Raw genomic sequence first — 26851 nt, forward strand, 5'->3', positions numbered from 1 at the left:
ACTGAATTTAATTTAGAGGGATAGTTTAAAGATTGTTTAACGAAAACGAAAAATTTTTTGTTACTTAATCATCAAAAACATTATTTGGGATTGTTTTGTGTACAGCTGTGAGATGCAGTTCATGGATGTCCTGACTGGCAGCAGCTTCATTTCTCAGGATGACAGTGATCTCAAGATCACTGCCAATGGAGTAAAACTGTCCCTGGATAGAAAAACACAGAGAAACTCTGACAGAACGCACAACAAAAAGGGAAAAGGCAGCCAACGTTTAAAAGAGAGCTTTGAATGTCTTTTAACGAAGCCTGGAGAGAATAAATCCTGGCCGACATCTCCCCCCAGTGGACGGAGGAGGCATTACCATCTATGTAGGTATTACGTCTCTGATGTGTCAGAGGGAGTCAGGGCGAGTCTCGACTGCAGACATCGTCGATGCGCGCAGGATGCTCATCAGCATGACAAGAAACCATCGCTTTTCTCTTGAAGGTTAGACATTTGTGTTTGTTTCTAATTCCTCGTATTATTATTTCACGGTTTCTCGAGGGTTTTTGCTCCCGGATATGAAAGCTGTCTCAAAGCGAGAGCACCGCCTCGCAGCGGGATCACAATAATACGTGTTTTACAGTCGTAGCAAAAAACAAATGAATAAAATAAAATGTGTGCAGCTGATTTGTTTTAAATTTAAAACAGTGCTAAACGAGCTGTGGGTCACAACCCGCAGCGCCGTGCTGCTGCCTCCCTCAGTGAGCATCAGCAGACATAATGACGCAATGTTTGTTATTATTTGGTAGTGTCGGTGAATGAGCATATATCCACGCTTTAAGTATGGTGTCAATGGGCCTGTCATTGGCTAAACCTTCCATAAATAGATTTGTAGTGGGAAGCTTCGGCCTGTTGTTTATTTCCACGCAGACTGCCTGCTGAATAACACCCAGCTTTCTGCTGAAGCCTGAAAGAGTGTGTATCTGATATTATGAGGTTATATGTTGGGGGCTTTTTTTTTATAATGCACTGGTTGCATCCAGTGTCATATTTACTGCTTTATGAAGCCAGAGTCCTCCCTGATGTTCCCAAGGGGCAGGGAAAGGATTAAATTTGATCTTCTGAGCCACTCTTTTCATAACAGAGCAGGCACTGGGTTCTTTGGGGATTCACTTCTGTCTGCCCTTTCTGTCCTGTGCTCATGTGTGTTTCAGAGGAGTATTTTTGATTGAACAAATCAGATTTGCCACGTTCTGCCTAGTGTATTGAGGGAAATCCATGACTTATTCTCCCGAGAATCCATTTGGTTGAAACATAACCTAAAGCAGTTCATCTCAGTTGAGCTTCCTTTATAATTCTCAGTTCTCTGAAGAAGACTTCTTTTTCCCGCTTTCTAAATGTTCTCTTCATATATTCTCGTCTTCTTCAATCAGTTTGATCAGAGAGCATTTTACGGCTCAGCTTCCATGATTATTGGTGCATCCATGTGCACGTGGCTGTGACAGACATTTCCATATGCCAGGTAAGCTGATTGTAGACCAGATTCAAGGGAGAGCAGCGAGGCACAGGCCAGCTCTGGACTGAATCTGAATCAATAAATGGAAATGAAGAAGAACATTGAGGTTACAGAGGGACAAGGGAAAGGAAGTTGGCTTAAATAACAAAAAGAAAACAAAAACAAAAGAAAAACACAGGATTGATCACAAAGGGATGAGGAGAAGGAGGAGAAGCTGTGGAAGCGCTGCAGTGCAGCCGGTGCTGACAGCACCTGCAGGGGGTGAGCCGCCAGACCAACAAACTGGGACACATTTGTCTCCAAAGCATCCCAGTGGACTCAGGAGCTCCCGAATCTCCGCACTCTTACTACACACCATTTCACCTGCTTCCCTGCAGCATGTTCACCATGTTTGTTGCCACACTGTTCAGCTAGAAAACAGAAACAGGGTCTGTTTAGTGTGTGATTGGGGTCAGATGTCACCTTCAGGACAGCAGCTGGATTTATCCTCTTGCTCAGTTTAGGATGACGATGAAGAATTAGCTGACGCGCTGTCTGACTTCATCCCTCTGGTGCAGGACAGAAACTTGCATTCATTTTGACCATTATCATCTTCTTCAGCTGAACTCCAGTAAAACCAAATTAACATTGCAAGATTGTTGTTGTCATCAGCTTTGGTGGATGTTTGAGATCTTGGAGTGGACTTTTGCTTAATACACTGTTTCAGGTAGTTTGCTTTCAGATAAAATATGCATAAAACCACCTTTACTGACAGCAGCTATACAGCGAGGTAAGCTGCACACACTTTTAACGTCAGCATAAAATTATGTCAAAGAGAGGAAATCAGCTACTTATACACTGTGGTCATCCCTGAGACCAGAAACAACCCATTGGTGTTCTTGGGTCATTAATCCAATATATGTTTATTGGTATCAGTATTTATAACAGCTGTTAAAGGAACCTTCTTCTTTTTTTCAAAGTTAAGAAAAGATGGGAGAAACACCCTTCACCACACTGAGTGTTGATGTTGCATAGTTCATCCACCAGAGGGCTCCCTGCAGCTTCTCTGTTGGAAGCAGCCTCAGAGCGTAAACGAGTAAACAAGTAAATAAATACAAATAACAAATGTTAGGTGAATTTGTTCATGTTTTGTGACTGAACAGAAAAATATATCTGATATATTATATGAGAACATCAGTAGAACATCAGTATCTACATTTTTTTTATCACACGTTATCTTTTGGCGTTATAATCATCACGTGCTTTCAGCTTGCCAGCGTGTGGTTTGTCGTGGTGAACCTTATAGCTTCAGGGCTTTTGCTCGGCCAAATTATGAATCCCAAGATTGTTTTTTTCTCTGGAGGAATTATTAAAGATATTTTGCTGAGAAAAAATATTTATCGGTTTCAACTAAGCATTTGCAAATGAATAAATAAGGGCAAAAAACAAGTAAGTTTAAACCTTGCAGTACATACTGCCAATCCCATAAGTGGCTTCATAAAAAAATAATCAGGCTAAGCTCCATAAAGGGCCAGACAAAGAGAACATGTTGGATATTTACGGTGATGTGACTCAGAAAGACCAAACCGAGGCACCGCACAAGTTCATATATGTAGAAATGAAAAGGTTTCTAATCAGTTTGCTTTGAGTTGACAATGTCTTTGAAAACTGTAGTTGCTCCTGTGCACTCTTCATTCTTGGGTTTTGCAGGGATCTAAAGAAAGAATAACCGTGTTATTAATACGATTAGCACTCATACTCACAATACTTCTACTACTGCTAATAATAATCTGACCATTTTCCTGTTAATATAAAACATATTTGGTTTTGTAAAATTTCCAGTACCGACTGATATATGAAGTGCAGTTCATAAATCAGTCCAGATGACAAAGCTGTTGATGTTCTCTCATGTTGTACGCTGCTCAAACAACTTAAAGGAAGACTTTTTAATCAGAGTACTGCATGAAGTCTGTTAACATCTGGGATACTGATCAGGTTAAGTAGCAGACAGCGTTGTTAATCAGTTTCAGCTGGTTTGGTGTTAATGAAATTGACAACAGGTGCATTAAAGATGCAACAATGAGACAACATCCAAAACAGGAATGGTTTTACAGGTATACTACTGGAATTTTTCCCCTCCTCCTTATTTCTGACTGGTTTTTCACTGGTTTTTGCATTTGGCTGGGGTCAGTGTCGTTACTCATAGCATGAAGTGCTATCTGGACCCTACAGAGGTTGCATAGGTAGTCCACATCAGTATGTTTCCCAGCACAATCTCAAGAACATGGAAGAGATTCTATAAGACAGGCAGTTACTCTAGGAGAGCTAGACAGGGCTGCAGAAAGTCGTTAACCTATCAGCAGGTCTGTTGTTTGCTCCTTTGTAGAAGGAGGAACAGAATGAGAACTGCCAAAGCTACAAAGTGATGTCCAACAGGACACAGTGTGAATGCCTCTGACTAAACAATCACAATCAGACTTCATGAGGGTGATCTGAGTGCCTGACATTCACTAGTGTACCCTGTGCTCACTGCTCAGCACTGTGGAGCCACATTGGTTCTTTCCATATAATACTGGCAGATCCACCACTTGTGTGCTGTGCTTTTAACAGATGAGAGAAGGGTCTGGAGAAGCTGTGGAGAACATTATACTGCCTGTAACATCGTTCAGCATGAACGGTTTAGTGGTGGGTTAGCGGTGGTCTGGGGAGGTATATTCTTGGAGCGACGCAGACCTCTAAAGGCTGGGCAACGGCACATGACTGCTATTAGGTATCGGGATAGAGTTGTTGGATCCACTGTAAGACCCTCTGCTGGTGCAGTGGGTGCTGGGTTCCTCCTGCTGCAAACAGTGTCTGGGTTCATGTGGCTAGAGAATGCAGCTAGTTCCTGGAAGGAGGTTTTGGTACCATTGATTGGCCCCCATGCTCACCTAACCTAAATCCAGTAGAGCACCTGTGGGACAATATGCTTCAGTCCATCCAACACAGTCAGGTTGCACCTCAGATTGTCCTCTGTGATGCTCTGGTCCAGATTTAGGAGGAGATCCCCCAGGAAACCGTTCATATTCTCATTAGGAGCATGTCCCAACATTATCATGCATGATTTCAAGCACATGAAGGCCAGTGTATTACCACATCTTAAATGATAATCAGAAGTTTTTTCGAGTGACGGCATTACCTGGTTGCAGACAGCTTTCCCGTAGCGTATGAAAGTGGCAAAGTGCTCGCAGTTTAGAGTAAAAAGGTTATATGGAAGGGATTGATTGAGAAGGGCGTCACGGCGTAGCCTCATATCCTCAGGTGCTGAAGGTGTGAAGGCATGGCGATTGTTACTGACCAACGCATGGGCTCCATGTGGGACATTGACCTCACCAACAGGGACTCTGCGAATCTTGGTTTCTCCAAGGAGAAGGTCCCCACATACTGGCATGATTTTTTGCAGATAAGTACGAACAGTTGTCATTAGTTGCTTCTCATCTTGGAAAAAAAAAGGAAACAAGAAATGTTAGTGTTATAATTTGCCTGTTTAATGAATGCAATGAACACACATGTTTTACTCACCTGCAACCGCAAAATGGATTACATGTCCATCGTCATCATAGATGGCCCAGTGCGAATATCCGAGTGGGTAGGAAAACTCAATCAAGTCTCCAAATTTTGCAGTGGATACAATGTTATCAATCTGCGTTAATAACAGTTAATAATTAGAATAAAAGAAGCAAGTAGTGACACATCTCCACCCACTACCACTCCCCGTGTACCCAGATAACAGGTTCAGCTACATTACAGAAAGTGGCTGACACATTTGTTTTTTTAGTACAGGCAATCTGCTTGTCAGAGGTAAAACTTACCCAGTTTCAGTCAGCATCTGAATACATTTAATGTTGCAGAACTATTATACTGTATTTGTATTATTTGCCAGACAGGCTGGTTTGAGTTTTTCAGAAAATGTGGATTTTCTGGGATTTTTCCATACAGCTGTCTTTAGTGTTTACAGAGAGTGTGAGCGGTGGTTCCCTGTTTCAAAGTAGCGGTCAAAATACTTTGAACTGATAGAAAGGCAACAGCAACTCAAATACCAGCAGAGGTATGCAGAAGAGCACCTCTAAAGGCACAACACATAAAACCTTAAAGCAGATGGGCTATAGCAGCAGAAGACCGCACTGAGTAACAATCCTGTCAGCTAAGAACAAGAAACTGAGGCTAAAGTTCACAGAGACTCACTAAAACTGAGAAAGAGAAGATGGGCAAAACGTTGCCTGATTCAGTGAGTTTCAACTTTTCCTCCAACATCCGGGTATTAGGGTCACAATTTGGCATAAACAGCATGGAAGCATGGATCCATCCTCCATAAACCAACAGTTCAGGCTTCTAGTGGTGTAATGGTGTGGTGGATCTTTTCTGGCACACTTTGGACCTAAGCACCAGCTAAGCACCGTTTAAACACCACAACCAGCATGTGTACCCAACTACTGAAAATAAATCTGGAAGCTCAAATCATCTTAAACTAGTTTCATGAACATGATATTGAGTCCTCTGAACTAAATGTTACGAGATTTCAGTCAAAAGAGCATCTTTGGGATTCGGGGACACCTCATGGATGGGGAACTGTGTGACGCTATCGTGTCAACATGGACCAAAATCTCTGAGAAATGTTCCCAGCACCTTGTTGAATGGCAGGAGGAATTAAAGAATCAAAGCAGCTCTGAAGGTAAAAGTGTCCAGTCAGTATAGATAGATAGAAACTTACCTGCTGTTGATAATTCATGGCTGACTCGCAGTTATTTAGGTTTAAAATGAGAACTCCTGCAGCTCTCCCAGTCTGGTGTGTTTGCTGCGCTACTACATTCAACAATTAACTAACAACAAAGTAAAAAACAAAGCAATTTCTGTCAAGTCTCCTCCCAGTTCCACTCCCCGTCAAGTCAGTGAACAGGTTCAGCTGCATTACATCAAGTGGCTTTTCATAAATGAGCTGATCTAGCTCGAGGCGACCTGCTGAAGTTCAAACCGAGTGAAAAGGAGTGAAAAGCTACTTAAATAATGGTTTAATTAAATAATGTAACAGGATCCAAAGGAAGTCTTAGTGAAGCTTACCACCAAATTCCCACTTCATTTTGTGTGTATGGATTGTAAATTGCTAGTAAACTTTACTTGCAATTTACAATTTACTTACTTATTCTACTTCCCACTTTTCTACTATAGCTATACTATGAGCTGTGACAGATGTGACAGACATGAAGGTTTAGACTGCTGGTTGGATTTATAAACATTTTAAAAATATAACCCTGAAGTTCAGAAAATGGAACCTTCTGTGTGATATAGCAGAAATTTGTGGGGGAAAATGGGGAAAATTCACAGCATCAAATAGCATCTTTTGCCAAAACAGCAGCTGAAAAAGTAAAAACGTAAATATTTAGTAAGTGATTATCATTCATCACTTCTAATGATGATTAAGTCTTTTAATTGGATTGGAAAGTGGTTGTTTCAGCACTAGTTCCAGCCCCACATATGTGAACTGAGTGTATCTGATGACCGTCAGACAGATGAAATGAAGATGATCCTTCGCTCCCTGTGGCTTTGCATTAGATCCTCTATTGGTTTCCTAGAGAGCTTCCCACAATGCCCCAGGCAGTGGCGATTACAGCGTGCTAAATGCCAACCCCACTGTCAATGACTCCTACACAGCCTAATGAGGCAGAGCATCCATGCTGTAATTGTCATTTGTTTAGATCTCACATGAAGGTGTGAAGACAGGAATTAAACTACCACGGAGAATCACGCTGACTAAACTGTATGTGTGTGAGGTGAGTTCTAGCGCTGTGCGTGTGTGTCGCCGGGACGCCGCGTTTTCATTTGCACGTGTCGTGTGACGTCAGAGAGGATTCATGTGTAAAAATAGACTTCCTTTGCAGAGGTCTTCACACATGAATGGACAGAAACACTCACACACAGATGTTCTCCCCTCATCAGTGTAGCATCAAATAAACAGCAACACACAGAGACAGATGAACGCGTTGATACGACCCTCGTCTCTGTGTATGAGGAGGCAGTGATCGCGCTGAGCAAAGGCAGGTTGTATAGTTGTGTAAGCAAACATATACCAGAGAGGTTAATGGAGTCTGACATCTCACAGGAATTTGAAGCAGCTCATCGGACCACTTGCTGAATCCTTTTCATTTCTTTTAACATTACACGTTTGCTTCATGCATTTCTGGCATACAGTATTCCTTACCGAGGCTTTTTGCTTTCAAATCTCTTCTCCTCTGTCTTTGCTGAAAGGAGAGCGCTTACTGCAGAAAACAATATTGCGACAGTGTGTCAGCTCACAGGACAAAAATAGATATAGAAACAGCTTTAATTACTTGCACACCAGAAGAGACGTGTACTCACTATGGAGAACTGTGTCAGCCCTCTTTTCTAAAATATTTTTCTAGGAAGAGGAGGTGCTGTGATTTACTGAAATATGTGCAGCGTTGATCAAAATCAGACAGTATTTTTCTGAATCCATCCCTTTTGACAAGATCCTTTGAAGTGATCCTAAACCACGACAGAGCTTCCACCGTGTTTTACAGGTAGCGGTGGACGCTCACTGTCCCTCCTCCTGCTACCAGTGAGCAGCACATGGATCAACTGAAGGCAGATGCATCTCTCAGGCCCTGTGTCATTCTTTGCTGGATTTTTTCCTGTTTCTTAAGGACATGACTTAACATTGCTTAACAAACAAAGAAATCTTCCTCTAAATATTATCAGGTACAAAGACCGGACTGAAAACGAATGAAAAAAGGTCCAAAGAAATAATTTGAACGGCTTCCTCAAAGCCTGGTGAACAATTGCAAAGTTGAATATTAAAATAAAATCTGGATCCTTGTGAATAAACTATAAAGAAATGAGGGATGGCTTAAAAAACTTAACTTAAAATACTGACAATGCTCTATTTTTTTAACCATATGTTATTATTTTTGTGGTTTCACTGATTTCTTTAAGCATTTAGCCTGAATAAAAATTGTTTTTCAGACTGAAAGTTAAAGAAAACAGTTAACCCAAACAATAAACTTATTACTAATCATTTAAGAAAATAATTTCCAGATTAACTGATAATAAAAAATAACCCGTGAATGTAGATCCATGTCTCCAACAGATCTAGATCAGCAGTGGTTTAATCTTTTGTCTCTTTCTGTTAGTTGGAAGAAGATGAAGTCAGGGGGAGATTGTTAATGTTGCACTGGAGCCAGATCTCCTCTGCTGGCACACTTGGCACAGCTTTAGTTTCCTGCTGTAGTGAATAATTTTGGCAGGTGCAGCGTCAGCAGGAAATCAACAAACCCTACGTGCTGTTTCTTTTGTATTGTCAGCCCCAGTGAAATGGTGATTGTTGTATTTGCAGTTAAACTATGAATAAAATGCTATTAGAGTGAAGTAAACAGCATTGTTGCTATTAAAACCTGATTGTATAGTGCAATTATCAGTGTACAGACATATCACTTGATTTAGACAAGTGCATCACATCTACAAGCCAGTTTTGTGAACGTGGTTTGAGAGGTTGTGGAGATTATGAGTTTTTCTGTTACGTCTGTTTTCTATGTGAGCATTTCTGATTTTCTTTACCTGACTCCCTGTTCCTGTGTTGGTTATTAGGTTTGTCTAAAACCAGGAAAGCACGAATAGCATCAGGACGTCAATTCAGTGTGCTGCAGTGCTGTTTTTTTTCTACAGCTGTGTGAAGTCTCACTTTTTCTCTCAGAAAATGTTCTCGCCGCCTATATTAGCACGTTAACATGGGGATAAAAATATTTAGAGCAATGACACAGAGTTGCAAAACCTACAGCGCCGTTCGCCTCAGAATGAAGCATCTGTGGAAACATCATCGAGCTATTATTAGTTATTCATCCTTTAACCCTGTGAAAAAAAAGAGGAATGTAACCGGATTTTGAGCATGTGTGCTGCAAAGTGGCTTCCTTTATGTGACTAACTGCGAGCACATTGCTATTTTTCGGAGCTCAGCTGCTGTCGTGATGATGAGTTTGATGTCAGTATCAAAGAGCTGAAGATGTCCAGTTCTGTCTGATTTGCCTCGTTTTCTTTCTTTCTGTCAGGTTCCGCAGTGACAAAAGTGTGACTGCTCAGATCCACACACGTCATAAGAAGGCTTACGCAAGAGTTTTGACTCTGTTCCTGCTCGACATTGTTCTGCTCTTCAGGCCTTTTTTACTCAAAAACAAAATCCTCAGCCCTGACCTGAAACCACCATGTCTGGGAAGGAGCGCAGCCCCCGCCATCGGCCATGGTCGGTCTACCGGGCTAATACGTTTGATCTCTCTGCTGAGATGATGGGGTTGGCTCTCTCAGGTAACCAAGTAACTGCTACCATGGTAACCTTACTTCATTGATAACAAAACTGTAAAGAGCTTCTGCTCATCTCTGTTTCGCTCTCTTCCCCACAGGCAGCAGTCAGGACCCAGATGAGCCCGTGCTGGAGTTCAGCGTGGGTATGTTCAGGATGTGTTTGTAGATATTGTTGCTGCACCTTACTGATGCACCAGACTGTTTATTATGTTCTACTAGAATTAATATGGTAGTGTTCAAATTATTTTATTTTGATCGATCCACAAATGCACGAGCATTTATGCAGCTAATGCTTGATATCAGAGTCCCTGTAGAAGCAAGACTCACCACTCAGCAGCCATCTTGGAGACACCCATAAGCACTTCATTTGGCAGTTAATTTAATTAGTCACAGCACAATAAAAATCCCCACAATAAGGAAATATTGAAACTTTTTTTTAACTCTTAAACCACATATCATCTTCCACTGCTGTCTCTGGATTTTGTCTCTGTTGATGTTCCTTAATCCTCTAAAGCATATTAACAAGTCACAGTGCTGCCAACACTCCAAAACCAAAAACTCATTTATGCATCATATGTCTGCAGCTATCTGAAGTCCACAGCTGGTTAACTCTTCTCGAATGCACTGTTTGGGTGTTTCAAAATGATTCCTTTGACATAGGGATGCATCATCCTACAAAGCTACACTAATCTGTCATTAAAACTTTGGAGTAAGGTGCTGCTTATCCTCAACTCTGTGCAGCATTTAAGCATTTTTTAGATCGTCCCACTGCTCAGCATAAATTGCTAGATGCAGTGAGGCAGACATAGACAAAAAACAAACCTTTATTTAGGATGATTTGAGAGGCCAGAATTACAAAGTCTGCAAGATAGTGAGGAAGCTGAAACCCAGAGTTAAGATAACAAGATACAGGTGAACATCATCATAGACAATGAGATAGACGAGGAAGTTAAATGAAATAAAGTTAAACACGGGACACTAGAGACAAGTATCAAAATAAAACAGGAAGTGAAACATAGACACATGAATGAACTTAAAATAGTGGAGTTGACACAGAATGGTACAGGAAAATACTGAGGAGCAGTATTAAACTGAAACTATGAACCAAAGATTTAATACACATGAAAGTCAAGGTGAAAAATGATAAACAACAAGGAGGAGAACATCTTGAATAAGAACTCTATATCCAAAATACTATCTTTGTTTTTTTGCAGTGAGTTTTCAGCTCACTGTTTTCAGTGAACGCTGATAGTCAGCTAGTTAGTGAACATTTAAGAGCGTTTCGCATCTGAAGAGCCAGAAAGTTCCCTAATAAGCAGTAAGAGAGCAAAAAATAAGACAGAGAGAGAAATGAGGCCAGAAACAGAAACTAAGGGGATAATAGTTCAGCAGTTTTAAAAAAATATTTTGCCTCACTACCATTAACTGGCTAAAAATGTTTAAATATTCTACTTTAAAACATGATGATTTGACTGCGATGCTGTGTTTTTGTTTTTTCATTCTCAGTCAGTTTAAGAAAAACTCATAAACATGATGTGTCCCCATAATTACTGGCTCCTATTTATTTTTTATCCACTAAAGAATTACTCAACAGCTGCTGCTTGTCAAGTACTAACTACTCCAACATACTATATTTAAATCCTCCCATTGCTACAGATTACAGACCATCCCACTGTTAAATCCCCCAGTTTGTAATCGCCTGTGTTTAAATGTCCCTGCAGCCTGCAGTGAGCTGGTGACTCCTGCACTGGACCGTAAGCCGACCAGCTTTGTGGCCGTCAGCTGCACCACTCCGCCCCAGGCCTTCTGGACTAAACACGCTCAGACTGAAATCATAGAGGTATGCTACCTTCTACCTCACTGTCACTTCCTGCCTGCCGTTGGATGCTTACACAGCCTTTTCCCCTCGTCTCTCTGTCTTCAGGGCACCAGTAACCCCATCTTCCTGAGCAGTATAGCTTTCTTTCAGGACTCTCTGATCACTCAGCAGACGCAGGTCAAGCTTTCAGTCTACGACGTAAAGGACCGCTCACAGGGCACGGTAACCCCCCCACCCCCGCCAAGACAATTTCTTACAAAGTCAATAAACTGTCTTTAGATTTTCCATTGCAAAAGTAAATAATGCTCTTCTTTAACAAATCCTTCGTAGTTGATGCTCATCTGGGTAGAACCCTCTAAATCCTTTCGGTTTGTGTGTTTTTATGTGACAGATGTACATGCTCGGCTCTGCCATGTTCTCCGTGAAGGAGCTGCTGCAGGACAAGCACCACAGACTGCACCTGACTCTCAGGTAAGAGGCACGCAGAGCACAATGTGACTTTTCTGTGTTACGAACTGCAGGTTGCATTTGGGTTTTTGGGGACGTTGCACTCACTTGGTTATCGCTTGATTTGTCAGGTCAGCGGAGAACGAGCGCGTGGGCAACATCACTGTCATTGCCTGGCAGATAGAGGAGAAACGTGAGCAGAGAGCTCCTGTCGCAAGATTACAGAGGGGGGATACTGTTAATGGAAGGGTAGGAATTCACAAAAATGACTTTCGAATGAGACTTTGTTTTATAGTTTGTGGCAATATTTGAAATTAAAGTATGAAAATGTATTATTTTTTGTTAATTGATACATTAAGACAATTTCCTGTTTTACTTTTAATTTTTTCCTGATGTCAAAGTACATGAATGTGCTTGAATTGATTAAAACAATATAAAACAATTTTATTGAACTTCCTGCTTTTTCTGACTTTTTTGGTAATGTAAAGGTCAGCAGCACATCCTTCTTTATGCAAACATTGTTGTTTATGTGTGCATCAGATGGTTCTGCCTGTGGATGAAAGCCTAACTGAATCCATGGGCATCAAATCCAAGTCGTCCTCTTTGTGTAAAGATCCGCTGCTGAAGGCTGGTGAGTGAACTCTTATGTGAGCTGTTGCTACTCCGAGTTATGGGAAAGTTTCACAACCAGTAACATGTAGTTTGCTGGCAGTAACAATGGCAGTGCTCATTTATATTTTTCCTTGTTTTAGTGTTTGGCGGCGTCATGTCACGGACGTACCGTTTCCCCACTACGGATGGTAACCACCTGCGGATCCTGGAGCAGATGGCAGAGAGCGTCCTCTCGCTGCATATTCCTCGACAGTATGTCAAACTGCTGCTGGAGGAGGATGCTGTCAGGTATAATGTGAAAGATGTGTTGATGCTTTTTGAAGTGATGTCAACGTCTAATAAATGCGAACCTTTTAAGAAAGCGTTCTCTGCGTGCTACCATAGACTGTATATAAAAGATGGACGTGGTTCCGTATTGTCGCCAGTTGGTTTGTGGATTTTGAAGCCTCTGGTTTAGTTTTTACCTTCTTGGCATTTTGAAGCTGTAAGTGATCACATTTGGATAGGAGGCTGGATCGCTAAGCTATCAGGTGAAACTAGCATGTTTGGTTGGCACATGCTTCTTGTTTGTACAGTTAGCTTTTACATTTTAAATACTCCACAACTTCACAAACACATGTAGGAGCAGAGATTCAAATTAGCGTAGGTGATGCCTAGTAAGCAGATGTTTTGCCATCCATCTGTGTACCCACGCATTGATCAGTGAATGATTTTAAGCCAGTTTATTGGTTTCAGTGTCTTTGTTTGCAATGAATCATTTTGTTCATGGACTGAGAAGATTCTTGATTGGTTTAGTTTGTCTCCCAATATCCTCAGTCTTAGAGGCTATTTCTTTGTTAATGCCTCCTAGCAACATTGTTAGGTGACGGCTGTGTGCAAACAGGAATAGGACCCAAGATGCAGACTCCGGAGACAAACGTAAACCAAAACAGCTTTAATGCTGAACGCAAACATAACATAACTGGGAAAAACTGAAAATAAACTAACACCGGTGGACTGGCAAAACACACAGCAAAATAAACGGTAGATCGCGACACAGACACAGAGAAACACAGGCCTTAAATACACAGAGGGAGCAATCAGGGAATGAGTAACAGGAGGGAAACACAGCTGGGACAAATCAGAACTGACGAGACCAAAGAAGCATAACCTGAACACACTGAGATAAGACACAGACCTTCAAAGTAAAACAGGAAACACATAACACAGACTCACATGCAGGCACTACAGAGGGAACAGAGACGTGGGACCAGAGCAGACACAAACACTGACTGGATGTGGGGATACAGCAGACAGGGGAGACAGCAACATGGAACACAGACAGAAAACCAGAACACTAAAACTCTAACCAAGCCCACCCAGAGAACCTAAACTAAGAATGATCCTAAAACCCATAAAGCAAAGCTAGAATATAATGAAATAACAAAATCAAAGAACCAAAAACACAAAACACTGGGTCAACGACCCAGGGACCCTAACAAACATAAGCAGCTTCTTTCTTTCTCCCAGCTGATCTCTTTTCTGGTGAGCTGCTGCCTCAAAGCAGCATTTTCTGCGGCCACCTCCTGGTTTTCCTTCTTTGAGTCTAGAAGGGCTTGTTGCAGGCTGTGCAGCATGCTGTTGGGAGCATGTGCGTGTTGCTGCCCAGCAACACGCATATGCTGAACGGGCCCCTCGGATCCTCCAGCAGGAAGAGACGGCTGAAGCGATTCCTCGCACCCTCCAGCGGAGACAGGTGGCTGAAGCGATTCCTCGGGCCCTCCAGCGGAGACAGGTGGCTGAAGCGATTCCTCGGGCCCTCCAGCTGACGTGGCGTGAGGCTGAACGGATGACCGAAGAGAGGAGCGACGGTGGCGTCACTTCCTTTTAGACGAGGGAACAGGAACCGGTGGAGAAACGGAGACCTCCTCCTCATCCTCCGACCACACAGCTGCCAGAAAAAAGGCAGGCGAACGGACAGGCGAACAAGGTCCCGGCTGGCGTGAGGAAGGGGAGGAAGCCTGCAGTGGCGATGAGGCAGAGTGTGCGTTGCCCTGCGGCAGCGGTGGGGAGAATGTAGTGAGGGAGAGAGCAAGCTCACTAGCCCTGACTTGCTCTCTCCAGGCAGTTATGGTGTTCCCCAAATCAGTGTCCTTAGCAAACTGGCTAAGTCGGGGATTATGCCGAATGATGGCCTCCACCGCGCTCAGCCCCACTGCCATGGTCCTTAAATCCAGGGACTGGGCGATGCGGTCGAGCAGGCTCACCAGCCGCTCCATCTCGCCGTTGAACTCTGAGAAAGAGGAGTCTGCAGGGTCCATGTTCTGGTCGCGATCTTCTGTTAGGTGACGGCTGTGTGAAAACAGGAATAGGACCCAAGGTGCAGACTCCGGAGACAGAACTTAAACCAAAACAGCTTTAATGCTGAACGCAAACATAACATAACTGGGAAAAACTGAAAATAAACTAACACCGGTGGACTGGCAAAACACACAGCAAAATAAACGGTAGATCGCGACACAGACACAGAGAAACACAGGGCTTAAATACACAGAGGGAGCAATCAGGGAATGAGTAACAGGAGGGAAACACAGCTGGGACAAATCAGAACTGACGAGACCAAAGAAGCGTAACCTGAACACACTGAGATAAGACACAGACCTTCAAAGTAAAACAGGAAACACATAACACAGACTCACATGCAGGCACTACAGAGGGAACAGAGACGTGGGACCAGGGCAGACACAAACACTGACTGGACGTGGGGATACAGCAGACAGGGGAGACAGCAACATGGAACACAGACAGAAAACCAGAACACTAAAACTCTAACCAAGCCCACCCAGAGAACCTAAACTAAGAATGATCCTAAAACCCATAAAGCAAAGCTAGAATATAATGAAATAACAAAATCAAAGAACCAAAAACACAAAACACTGGGTCAACGACCCAGGGACCCTAACAAACATAAGCAGCTTCTTTCTTTCTTTCTCCCAGCTGATCTCTTTTCTGGTGAGCTGCTGCCTCAAAGCAGCATTTTCTGCGGCCACCTCCTGGTTTTCCTTCTTTGAGTCTAGAAGGGCTTGTTGCAGGCTGTGCAGCATGCTGTTGGGAGCATGTGCGTGTTGCTGGGCAGCAAAATCCGGCTCATTTGTTTCAAGTGACTGAAAAACACAAAGTATACATGTGACAGGTAAAAATACTGACCCATCCTAATGCTGTAAACACTCAAAAACATAGGTCTTAACTCACACAACTGAACCGTTTTAGCTGTTTCAGTAAATACAGTCACTCAACACTGAGAACAAATATTAGCAAGCATCTGTATAATAGTCACAAGGTTGTGTCATACAAACTGTAGGTAAATAAAAAGGCATTCAGGCCTGAGATGATGCAATAAACTGTTACTTCGCCTGTTGCATTGTCGCTTTTCTCCATATTGGCTAAACACAGACAGTGTAGACCTGCTGAAGTCAGAGTACTGCTTCAGTGTTTCTCCTGGTTATTTTCTTCAGTCTTATTTCTGTAATTGTTCAAATGGTTTGATTCTGGTTTGGACTTCAGACTGTAATTGATGGAATTCTTCACAATTTTACATCAAAATATTATTATGTCCTGTTTGATTGAGGGGATCAAAGTGCTGTAGTTGTCGTAGCAACCCAGTTTGTTTGCTCTGTGTAAGAAAAACTTAAACTTGTACAAGTAAGTTAATGTAATTTATTTTTTTTAATGGTCATATTATGTAGCCAGCAGTACCTAAAGCTATGTAGCGGACACAGTCGTCTGCACATATAAAATGTAATCATCCACACAAAATAAATTCTGCACGTCTGAAGGCTGTAAGTAGTGATTTGGCTTCAGCTTGATGAATTTATATGAATACATCTCTTTTTATCCCCCTTCTCTAAAAATGCAGTAATTTGATGCTGAAGTCAAAGCAGTCTTTTAAGATCACAGTTTGTTTAGGTCATAAATATTAAGACATGAAACAAAGCTATTTAATACAGACACTTGGGGGGGAAAAATCTGATAGATTCCAGTTTGTGCATGTAAACAGGTAGTTTTCTTTTCATCTGATACAGGTTTCCCTTGGGCAGTGTTATTAGAAAACATTGCACACATTTTGCAGATGATACACAGTAATATGTAAGTATCATCTATGATATGCAGATAATGCAGTAGCCAGTCGATGCAAATCACTTATTTAACTACAGGCATGTCTTAAAGACATAAATGCATCCTGTGATTTTCTTCTGCTAAATTCAGACAAGAATGACGTGATTGTACTCGACCCTAAAGAGTCAGAAAGATGGCGTCTAACTAGATACTTACTCTGGATGACATTACCCTGACCTTCAGTAACACTGTAAGAAATCCTGAAGTTATTTTTATATATCAGGATTTGCCCTTCATTGCACACATTGCACAAATATACAGGGCTGCTTTCTTTCACCTATGCAATGCTGCTAAAATTAGAAACATCCTTTCTCAGAGTGATGCAGCAAGAGTACTGACAGGGATGAGAGATCGTATTTCTCCTATATTTGCTTCTCTTCGTTGGCTCCTTCTAAACCGACGACTGAATTTAAAGTCCTTCTCCTCACAAGGTCATCCCTTAGTTATACTGCTGTATCCTCAGACTGCTGCAAGACTCCCCATATGTTAATATGCCACTGCTGTATCCTCTCTTTGTTTCTTTCCCCTCAACCCCAACTGGTGACGTGACAGCAGATGGCTTCTACTCCCTGACCCTGGTTTTGTTGGAGGTTTCTTCCTGTTAAAAGGGGATTTGATTGTTGGGGGTTTTCTCTCTGATACTGTAGGATCCGGGGTACTTGTGTTTGAGCCAATAAAGGTGACACAGGTCATCCCATATAAATTAGTCCATGTAAATTACTAATTACTGTAATTTATTTATTTGTGGTGTTATTTGCTCCTTTAACTTTGCATTCTTATTGTGTTTTTGTTAGATTTGTGAAGCTCTTCTAGATGCATCTTACTTTTTTTTTTTTTTTACAACCTTTTTCCCTGTCAAGAAATGACACTTATGAGGAATCTAACCAAGCGTGTACTTTTCACAGATTGTTTCGATTAAATAATAACTGCTTGAGGGTAAAACGCTGCTTAGTACTCCGAACCCCAAAAATGGCAAAGGTTAGAGAAAATGGTTTGAAGAGATATCCGCAGGCTTTCCCTTAATGGTTGACTTTAATGTCTGTAACTGCTTTACTGTTATGTTCATTTGCTCGTTCAGTTTATAACTGAATGAGCAGCACAAAACGCACTCTGTGAGCTGCTCCGTGCGTCAGCTGGATGCACTGATTGTTACTGCATGTGCAGGGTGTGCGAGCTGGAAGAACTGGGTGAGCTGTCTCCATGCTGGGAGAACCTCAGGAGGCAGATCATTACTCAGTACCAGACCATCATCCTCACCTACCAGGAGACCATAAGTGACCTGCATGAATATAAGGGTTAGTTCCATAATATACATTGTAAAGGGCCATCACACTGATTTTAAATGTCAAAATTAGTCTTGCACAATGTGACCAAAATGTATTGTTTTACAATTGGGGATGTTTCCTGATGTCAGGAAGTAAACAGCATTAACTCCCCTAATAAGATAAATGTTACAACATTGAAAATATAGCCTTTCTGACATCATGTACAGCTGTTAGCGGGTTTTAATCATTATTTTCTCCATCTTCCTTACACAGAATCACAAACAACTGCTTTTTCTCATTTCTGCTGCCCCACAGGTCCGTCATTTAAGTCTAGCACCTTGAAAGCTGAGAGGAAGTTGGAGTTCATCCCCACTAACCTACATATCCAGAGGATGAGAGTACAGGGAGAGTCTGGTTACGGTACGAATTTGTCCACAAATGTTTAATGCATGCTTTCTGTAACTTAATATTCACGTTTTTCATGGATTTCCTCCCTTCTTAATTTTATTTTCTAACCTTTAATCAGACCGGACGTACGACGTAGTAACTATTGGTGCGCCTGCAGCACATCATCAAGGCTTTAAAGGCTGCGGTCTCCGAAAGCTGCTGCACAAGCTCGAAGAAGCCAGGAAACAGTGAGTTGTTTGAAGCTTGCGTGAGGATTTGGTGGTTGTTTTTCATTTGAAGTTTATAACAAACCTTTTTTTTTTTTTAATTCAATCAGAACCCATGGAGAGGAGGGGTAAGGTTCTCTAAATCCTATTACAAGCTTTAAAAGTGGATAAAACCAAACCACACTTGTTTCTCAAGTAACCTCTTTTTCTTTCTTGCACACGCATCAATGCACACCTGGTTCCAGCTCTAAAGCAATGGCATACCAGCCTCAGGATGTTGTAAAAGCAAAGGAGCTGATTGGTCAGATTAACACTCTTAAGACACAAGTGTGTTACTACACTGAACGTCTGTCCCGAGCTGCCAAGGAGCGCTCAGCCAATGCTTTGGAGAGAACTCTGGCCATCCTAACAGAGAAGGTAAGACTGAACTGCAGGGATACTTAATATGTTCAGTACTGTGCAAAAGTCTTAAGCCACCATATAATCATATAAGATTTTCAAAAGTGCTATTTTATGCCTGTCAAACAGTGTTATATTTGGCATATTGAAAAATTTAACAAAAGTAATGGAAAGAAATTATGTGTTTTGTGATTAGTGCCTAAATTTGCGAATTAGAATCAGCTCTTCAGTTTTATGTTATATGTAAACACAACACCGGTTCATCCCTTGATTTATGTTCCTTTTTTGTGCTTGAATGATTAATAGGTCAGTGTTAATGGGCTTAACAACCAAAAACACATTCATCTGTCAACAGTCAGGTACAAGGACTGGACTGAAAGTCTCCAAAGAAATACTTTGAAAGACTTTCAGAAAGCCTGGAGAACTATTTTTGAAGACCAGTTAATAAAAATTGCAACATCAAGATAAAAAGGTCATTAGAGTTAAAGATTCATTAGAATTAAAAGAAAATACAGGAAAGGATTCTAAAAACCTGACAAACTAACAAGGACTGAGGGAACTCACACAGATTAAATCCACACCAAGCAGAGAAAAGCACAGAGTAAAAACATAAAAGGTGACGTAAAGAAAAAACCTTCAAAATAAAACAGGAAGTGACTGGAAGAGACACACAGGAGAGGGCACTGAAACCACAGAGAAATGAAAAAATAATAAATGAATGATGTTGCAGATTACAGCCAGTGCACTAGCACTATATATCACGACAATGCTGACAGCACTGTGACTGCCAGGCAACCTCTGACTCACACAAACACAGACTGACCAGGATGAAAAATTAATTCAGTTTCATTTTATTACCTTTAAGAGCCAGTTAATAAATGTTAATGTGTTAACGTGCTTTCATGTAATGTCTGTAGTGTAACATTTCTCAGTATAACTTATCCGTCTCCGTCTGTCCTGCACCGCTGCTCCTGTAGACTCGTCAGCTCGTGACCGTGTGCGACTCCAAGCTGCTGTCCACAGCCATCGTGGCTCTGGCAGCAGCCCGCCCAGAGTTCTCTCAGCAAAGCACCCCGTCGCCATCCTCCTCCCTCTCGCCCTCCTCTCGCTCTCCGTCCCGCTCCCCCTCTCGTCACCCCACCTCGCCCTCTCGTGCTACCACCTCACCCTCTCGCCACACAGCTCCTCTGGAGGGCAGTGAAGGGACTAAAAACAAGCGCGCTTCCATGCAGGCAGATTTGCATGAAGAGGAGTGGGTAAGAGAGGAGTCCATCTGCCACTTTTGGTTAATAATGTTTTTTATATGCATGTATATATGTTTGATTTGATTGATGGTTATTTGTGCAGGAGAAGATTTGGCTAAACGTGGATAAAAGCTTGGAGTGTGTGATCCAGAGAGTGGACAGGCTGCTGCAGCGGGACAAACTCCAGAGTGACAGCAGCTCTGAGGACGTCTTCCTGCTCGCCAGTGACGAGCCGGGTAACGCTAAGAAAGGTAAACGCACGTAGACAAGATTTTTGCACGAATCCACGTACTGAGTGAGCTCAGCCGTCTAATACGAACAAAGGTACAGGTATAAACTTTCAGGAGTCTCCAGACGTCATCATCATTATCATCCCTCTCAACTATCCTGAAGCAGACCCTGGCATGCTGTCTCAGTCATGTTAATCATCTCTATTGTTTAACAGCTGAAATAAATCTTTAAGATACAAGTCCAAGTGGAAATCTGTCCGTATCCAAACATTTTTATGTTCTCTCATTTGCAGAAAGCAGCCCAGAGGTTGAAAAGTCATCCCCAGGTAGGAGCACTGTTTCCTTTACGAACAGTAGGTACATGAAAAGTATCACAGTGCAAGAACCGATGATTAAAAAGAGGCAGAGTAGATTAAAAAACACACACAACTGTAATTAGAAGGAAAAAGACATCACATGTAATGTCACATGTAAGCAGATCTTTAAAAGAGGAGGCAAAAACACGGTGTCTTCAACATTCTCAGTCTCAACTTTGGAACAGCCAGGAGGGCTGCAGGACCTGAGGCTGCTAACTGGTTAAATAAAATGTTTCTGCTACATAGCCTGGGCCCAGATCTAGACCTGCTTTGAGAGTGATCAGTATTAAATTTAATGATAAAAGCCTATAGTGAGACTGTGGAGAGAGCCAGGATAGCAGCGATGTGATAGTTTCTGCAAAAAGCAGCAACATCTGATAGAATCAGGAGAGATCTCTCACTTTTACACTGATGTTTGACTGATGCAGGCAAAAAAAAATTTTTTTCTCTGTAATTCTTTTGTTCGTCCTCCAAATTATTGCTATTTTTAAATAAACCATAAAAAAGAAAGATGTTTAATGAAAACTGCACAAATCATTTTAAATTTGCAGACACTGTGGGGTTGTGTGTATAGCTATTACTTCAGCCATTTGTTCAGGCTATTTCAGGATTTCTGATAGAAATGTCCTCTCAAATCCCTGCAGGTGAGTGGAGCGACGCCCTGTATCCTCTCCTCACCACGCTGACAGATTGCGTGTCTCTGATGAGCGACAAAGCCAAGAAAGCCATGGTGTTTCTGCTAATGCAGGACAGCGCCCCCACCATCGCCATGAGCCTCACCCTGCAGTACCGCCGCGACGTCGTCTTCTGCCAGACGGTCTGCCGCTAACTGCTATGACTGTTACATGTACAGTGCATGAAACCCGTGCACGTGTAGGCTTGGACGTTTGTCCTTACTCAACGATTGTGATGATGTGATGTGTGCCGTTTACAGCTCACCGCTCTGATCTGCGGCTTCATTTTGAAGCTGAGGAACTGCCTCTGTGACTCAGGCTTCCTCAGGCAGCTGCACACCATCGGCCTGCTGGTGCAGTATGAGGGCCTGCTCAGCACTTATGGTAACTTTGTTTGTGCATGTTTGTATATATAGAAATATGTAAAATCACAAAAGACTGTGTGCATCTTCCACTAATGATCTCCATGAAATTACACAGAAAATATTGTTATTATTTTTAGTAAAATTATTTTTAAAGCATTGCATTTCAAATAATAATGAGAATGAAAAAACTATAATTTCTATAGTATAATTTTTTTAAAGGTAGTAGTTGACTTAGGATCTGTTTAAAGGTACAAAAATTCAAAAGCTGCTGAAAAACTAATATAAAACTGGTTACAAAGCTTCCTTTAGCAAACTAAGTTTTGTGGTTTTTAATGTCTTTTAATATTAAAAGTCAATCAGAATTGACTCCCTCTCCATGCCCTGATTTTGTTCTTCCTTTGCCACATAAATGAAGGCGAGGAGCTGGCCATGTTGGAGGACATGAGCGTCGGAGTGATGGACCTGAGAAATGTCACCTTTAAAGTTACCCAGGCAACTTCTGGTTTCAGCCCCGACATGCTGCCGGTAATTACGGGGAACAGGAGCGGCTTTAACGTCAGGGTCCCGATGCCCGGGGCGATGTTTGACATGCTGCCACGAGAGATCCAAAACGGGATGCTGCTGCGAGTTCAGCCCGTCCTGTTCAACGTTGGCATTAACGAACAGCAGACTCTGGCTGAGAAGTGAGTCACTGAGACTAGAGGGCAGGAAAGGTAGAAAGAGATACCCATGCCAAGCTTGATAGGTCAGTCGCAAAAAGGCCAGTGAGCAGCACATTCGGCTTTAAAGCATATTTTTAAACCTCTGGCTGAATGAGGCTTGTTCACTGCATGGTCACTGCATAAATGTTCTCTCTTGCAAGACAACAAATTTAGATTTTTCTTAAAAAATGACTGTAAAGACGAGATTTTAAGTTACTAACTTTTAAAAACTGGGTTGATACATATGTGCGCTCGTTTTTATTGATGTTGCATTAAACTTTGAATGGCTGTGCTGGAAGTGAACCTCCTTCAGTACAGAAAAGCTAGACAGCAGCAGGCTATGTGTTATATTAATGAAAACTTTTAACTCTTAAATCATGCGTGTGTGCAGGTTCGGAGACACATCGCTGCAAGATGTCATCAACATGGAAAGCATGACTCGCCTCAGCTCGTACTACGACCAGTTTAAAGAGGTCCTTCCAGAAGACTGTGAGTGAAATACATAATTTATTAGTGAGAAAAGTGTATTTTCCCCCCTTTTTTTTGTTCTTTGCTCACCACTCGTCCTCTGTCATCTCCTCAGGTCTCCCTCGCTCTCGTAGTACCACCAGCGTGCCCGAGCTGCTCAAACTGCTGAGCCAGAACGTGAACACCAAGAAGAACAAGAACGTGGAGATCCTGTGGCAAGCAGCTGAGGTAGACTCATCATCACTGCCTCTAATTCTAGCCCCTGAAGCGTAAAAGCTCTGTCTCCTTCTTCTAATCTCTTCCTCCGAATCCCCAAAGGTGTGTCGCCGCTTGAACGGAGTGCGTTTTACCAGCTGTAAGAGCGCTAAGGACCGCACAGCCATGTCTGTGACCCTGGAACAGTGTCAGATCCTGCAGCAGGAGCACGCCCTGGCCCCACAGGTCTTCTATCAGGCCTTGGACTGTATGCGCAGGTCAGTATCTACACCTAAAACACACTGGAAAAATAGTAATTTGCCAAAAAAGGGAAAAGAAAAAAAAAAGTATGACTTCTGTCTCACAGCGAGGGCTGCAGGAGAGAGAACACCATGAAGAATGTGGGATGTCGTAAATATGCCTTTAACGCCCTCCAGCTTAAGGCCTTTCCCAAACAATACCGCCCTCCAGAGGGGACATATGGGAAGGTCGAAACCTAAGTGGACTCTGCTATTTGGCAGAAACCAAAAGACTGTAAGGGGATGAAGAAGATGGCGCCACACAAACAAAAGCACCAACACAAACTGGAACAGCAGCCCTTTGTTCTGTGCTTAGTCATTGTTAAGATAATAAATGTCCAAGTGCCAGTGCTCACTGTAGATCATTTTCTAGCAGACTCCCCTCTCCTCTCAGTAGTATTAGATTCAAACACTTTTCACACATACTTCACAGCCACAGTCGGCGTTCTGTGTTACTTCGTAGCCAGTGTGCAGACAGTGTTTGCTGCTGTACCAGTTGTAGCATCGGGAAGCGTACAGTCTCTCTGGATTTATTTTAAGGAGACGTGCAAAAGCCTTTAGTTTTAGAAGAAAAAAGATGTGGCACACAGATGTATTTGTACTCAGCAGAGCAGCTTTTGTTGACGCTATCACACCATCAGTTAAGAAGTGAGACTGCTGATTATCTACAAAACATAAAACGCATTGAGCCCTTTTCAGACATTGGATTCCCACTGGCTTTACCTAGTGTGTCATTGACGCAAAAGTCATTTTACTTTTCATGTTCATCACATAAATCACTTCTTTCGGTTGGTCCCTTATCCCAAAGGGTTCACCACACCAGGTAGCTCTGGATGTATGATCTGTTTTCTTTCCTGACTCAATTCCAAAGAGGAGTTTGTATCACCAGCTGGATGTGAATCTGAAACATTTTGCTTGGCAAGCACACATGTGTAAACCACCACACTAACAGAGCCTCAGACATACTGTGGGGGTAATAATCATTTGATCCCTTGCTCAATGGAGAGAGACAGAATATGAACCAAAAATCCAGAAAAAAACTCATAAAAAATTATAAATTGATTTGCATGGCAGAGCTTGTGTACCAGTGTGGAGATGCTGCTGTGGTGTTTTAGGTTGTCAGCTGAAAGGAGATATCTTCTTTTCTGAAGTCACTGTTGTGAACCAAAGCCTAAAACAACTGAAGTCTGCTGATTTCTGGATTCTGTCTTGGCTATTTCTTAGGCAGGAAGCCTAAGGTTCAGATGTTGCCAGACTGTAAGGAGTGCATGTCTGAAAGGGGCATTAAATTTATGTGCATATTGATCTGTGCCTCACCACAAACACAGCATGTGTGGTTCACGTCAAGCCAAGCCTAAAGCACTGAGGTACAATATAAATCCACTACGTAAAACAATTTCCATCTCATAGATTTTTGTCCTCTGTCCTACTTATTTTGGCAAATGACAGGGAATAATATGGGAACAGATATTAAGGTTTGTTCTTTTTGATCAACATATAAAGACAAGTTTAAAAGACAAGAGAAGCTAGCAAGATGTCACGGGATGCTAATGACCTATCTCCTGCTGTTAACTTTAAATCCACTCTAGGCAACATACAGGTCAATAAAGTTCATCAGAGCAAGCGTAGTCACTTGTTAGAGATGTTTCTCTGGAGATAAGCTGCTCAGCAGAATCTGCAGGAGTTGTTAAAATCAAAGAGCTTATTTTGTTTATTTTCCTTAAGCAGCCATCTCTTTGTCTTTCTACAAACACGTGAATATTCTGCACCACATCACTCCAATACAAGCACAGTTCTTTGACGAGTACGGCATATATCTGACACGACTCTGGCATTTTTATTGAAATGATGTCTTACCTAACTTCTGATGTTCTTCTGATGCTACACTGGAAGCATTAAAGGAGAACTTGTGGACAAATGGTGGGCTTCAGAGTGGTCCATCACTTTATTCCACAACTCTAACATGTCTAAGGAAACATTTCTGCAGGATCATATGCAGCGCTATGGTGGTTTGAGAGCCCTTCAAACTTGAAAAGGTTTTTATTGATTAAAGCAATGTGTGTCTTGGTTTTTCTCAGTTCTCTGAAAAATTATGCAGAAGTTCTTGATTAGAATCAGAAATCTTATTCGTTTTGCCTGCATGAAAAGATCTTCAGCTATATGTTATTGCAGCTGTACACCTCTGCAGTGATGTATGGGATATATGCAGTTTTGACTATCAATGAGAAGTTGATAAAGGTTTTTAGACTCAAGTGAAATAATGCATATTGCATTATTGTGATAACGAACACCTCTTTTGTTTTCTGTTTATTAGCTGTTTGCTTAAATTCTATAATGTGCAATACTTGCAGAGAAAGGGGTTTTATTTTGACCATGTTATTTATGTTCACATGGCTGGTGCTGCCAAATGCTGTTCTAGTTTCATCCATTGTTATCGAGTAAGTTATGACTTTGATCTGACCAGTTGTATGTGCAAACAGGATGAACAGGTACCAGCGACCTGCACACCACAAAGGTATGAACTGAAGCTGGATAATGAATAAAGGCTTGTCAATGGCAAAGTGGTGTGTCTGTGAATTATGCATTATGGTTAATTTATGGTACGGTGACATGTTGGTGCAGTGGTTAGCACTGTTGCCTGCTCCTGTGCCTGGGTGAGTTCTTTCTTGGTCCTCCCACAGTCAAAAGACATCCATTAAAATCCATTAAAAATTGATAGAAAACTCATATGAAGAAAAAGAGGTCTTTTGCTTTAACCAGCCTACATCAGTTTACTTCAAACAGCCAGCCAAATTTACTGTATGAAGCAACCTAGTTTCACCTAGTCAAAAACAAAGGACAAGGTGACTGAGCTAATTTGGGACACTGGGGTAAAACAGGCACTTAAACAGGGAACAGTGGAGCTGGCACTAAGTAAAATGAATGTAAAAGCATTGGAGGTGGGACAAGGGTCAGAGGGAAGGCATATTTAATATACAGGAAAAATGGGGCAAAGAAAAGCAACTGGATGAGATAGAAAGGGAGAAATTAAATTCTCAAGACTCTGATGAAGTCAAATGATGATAACTGCTGCTGCAGTAAATGTAAGAAATCTGCCAGCATGAATAAATACAAAATTACAGAGTTCTGGTAGCTCACTGCTGAGATGTATAATCGACATCATTCATAGTAAATGTCCTTTTTCCTTC

General features: G+C 41.9%; 2 protein-coding genes across 2 annotated transcripts; one reads left to right on the forward strand and one right to left on the reverse strand.

The window, feature by feature from the left end:
• The first annotated feature begins 375 nt into the window (after positions 1-375).
• On the forward strand, positions 376-26224 carry inpp4aa (inositol polyphosphate-4-phosphatase type I Aa). Its single transcript, XM_026144842.1, has 24 exons — positions 376-483; positions 9571-9823; positions 9919-9963; positions 11542-11660; positions 11745-11861; positions 12031-12110; positions 12218-12335; positions 12627-12717; positions 12839-12986; positions 18018-18148; positions 18434-18538; positions 18645-18753; positions 18843-18860; positions 18978-19149; positions 20109-20387; positions 20479-20626; positions 20899-20931; positions 21606-21778; positions 21896-22019; positions 22416-22683; positions 23093-23190; positions 23285-23397; positions 23488-23642; positions 23732-26224. Exons 2-24 carry the CDS (start codon positions 9724-9726, stop codon positions 23862-23864), a joined length of 2877 nt encoding a protein of 958 aa, XP_026000627.1. The 5' UTR covers positions 376-483; positions 9571-9723; the 3' UTR covers positions 23865-26224.
• Positions 2369-6571, reverse strand: LOC113007844 (HRAS-like suppressor 2). The gene is made up of 4 exons (XM_026144844.1): positions 6225-6571; positions 5036-5156; positions 4653-4951; positions 2369-3188 (listed from the first exon to the last, which is right to left on the reverse strand). The coding sequence occupies exons 1-4, from the start codon at positions 6240-6242 to the stop codon at positions 3105-3107; spliced, it is 522 nt and encodes a 173-aa protein (XP_026000629.1). The 5' UTR covers positions 6243-6571; the 3' UTR covers positions 2369-3104.
• Positions 26225-26851: the final 627 nt, after the last annotated feature.

Source organism: Astatotilapia calliptera, chromosome 16, assembly GCF_900246225.1.
Source record: "Astatotilapia calliptera chromosome 16, fAstCal1.2, whole genome shotgun sequence".
In the NCBI taxonomy this organism is placed as follows: Eukaryota; Metazoa; Chordata; class Actinopteri; order Cichliformes; family Cichlidae; genus Astatotilapia; species Astatotilapia calliptera.

Coding starts and splice junctions, on each gene's coding strand:
- LOC113007844 (XM_026144844.1), bottom strand. Junction 4,952..5,035: donor AATCCATTTTGCGGTTGCAG/GTGAGTAAAACA, acceptor TTTTTTTCCAAG/ATGAGAAGCAACTAATGACA. Junction 3,189..4,652: donor GGAAAGCTGTCTGCAACCAG/GTAATGCCGTCA, acceptor TTCTTTCTTTAG/ATCCCTGCAAAACCCAAGAA.
- inpp4aa (XM_026144842.1), top strand. CDS start 9,724: ATGTCTGGGAAGGAGCGCAGCCCCCGCCATCGGCCATGGTCGGTCTAC. Junction 9,964..11,541: donor CGTGCTGGAGTTCAGCGTGG/GTATGTTCAGGA, acceptor ATGTCCCTGCAG/CCTGCAGTGAGCTGGTGACT. Junction 20,932..21,605: donor GGTTGAAAAGTCATCCCCAG/GTAGGAGCACTG, acceptor AAATCCCTGCAG/GTGAGTGGAGCGACGCCCTG.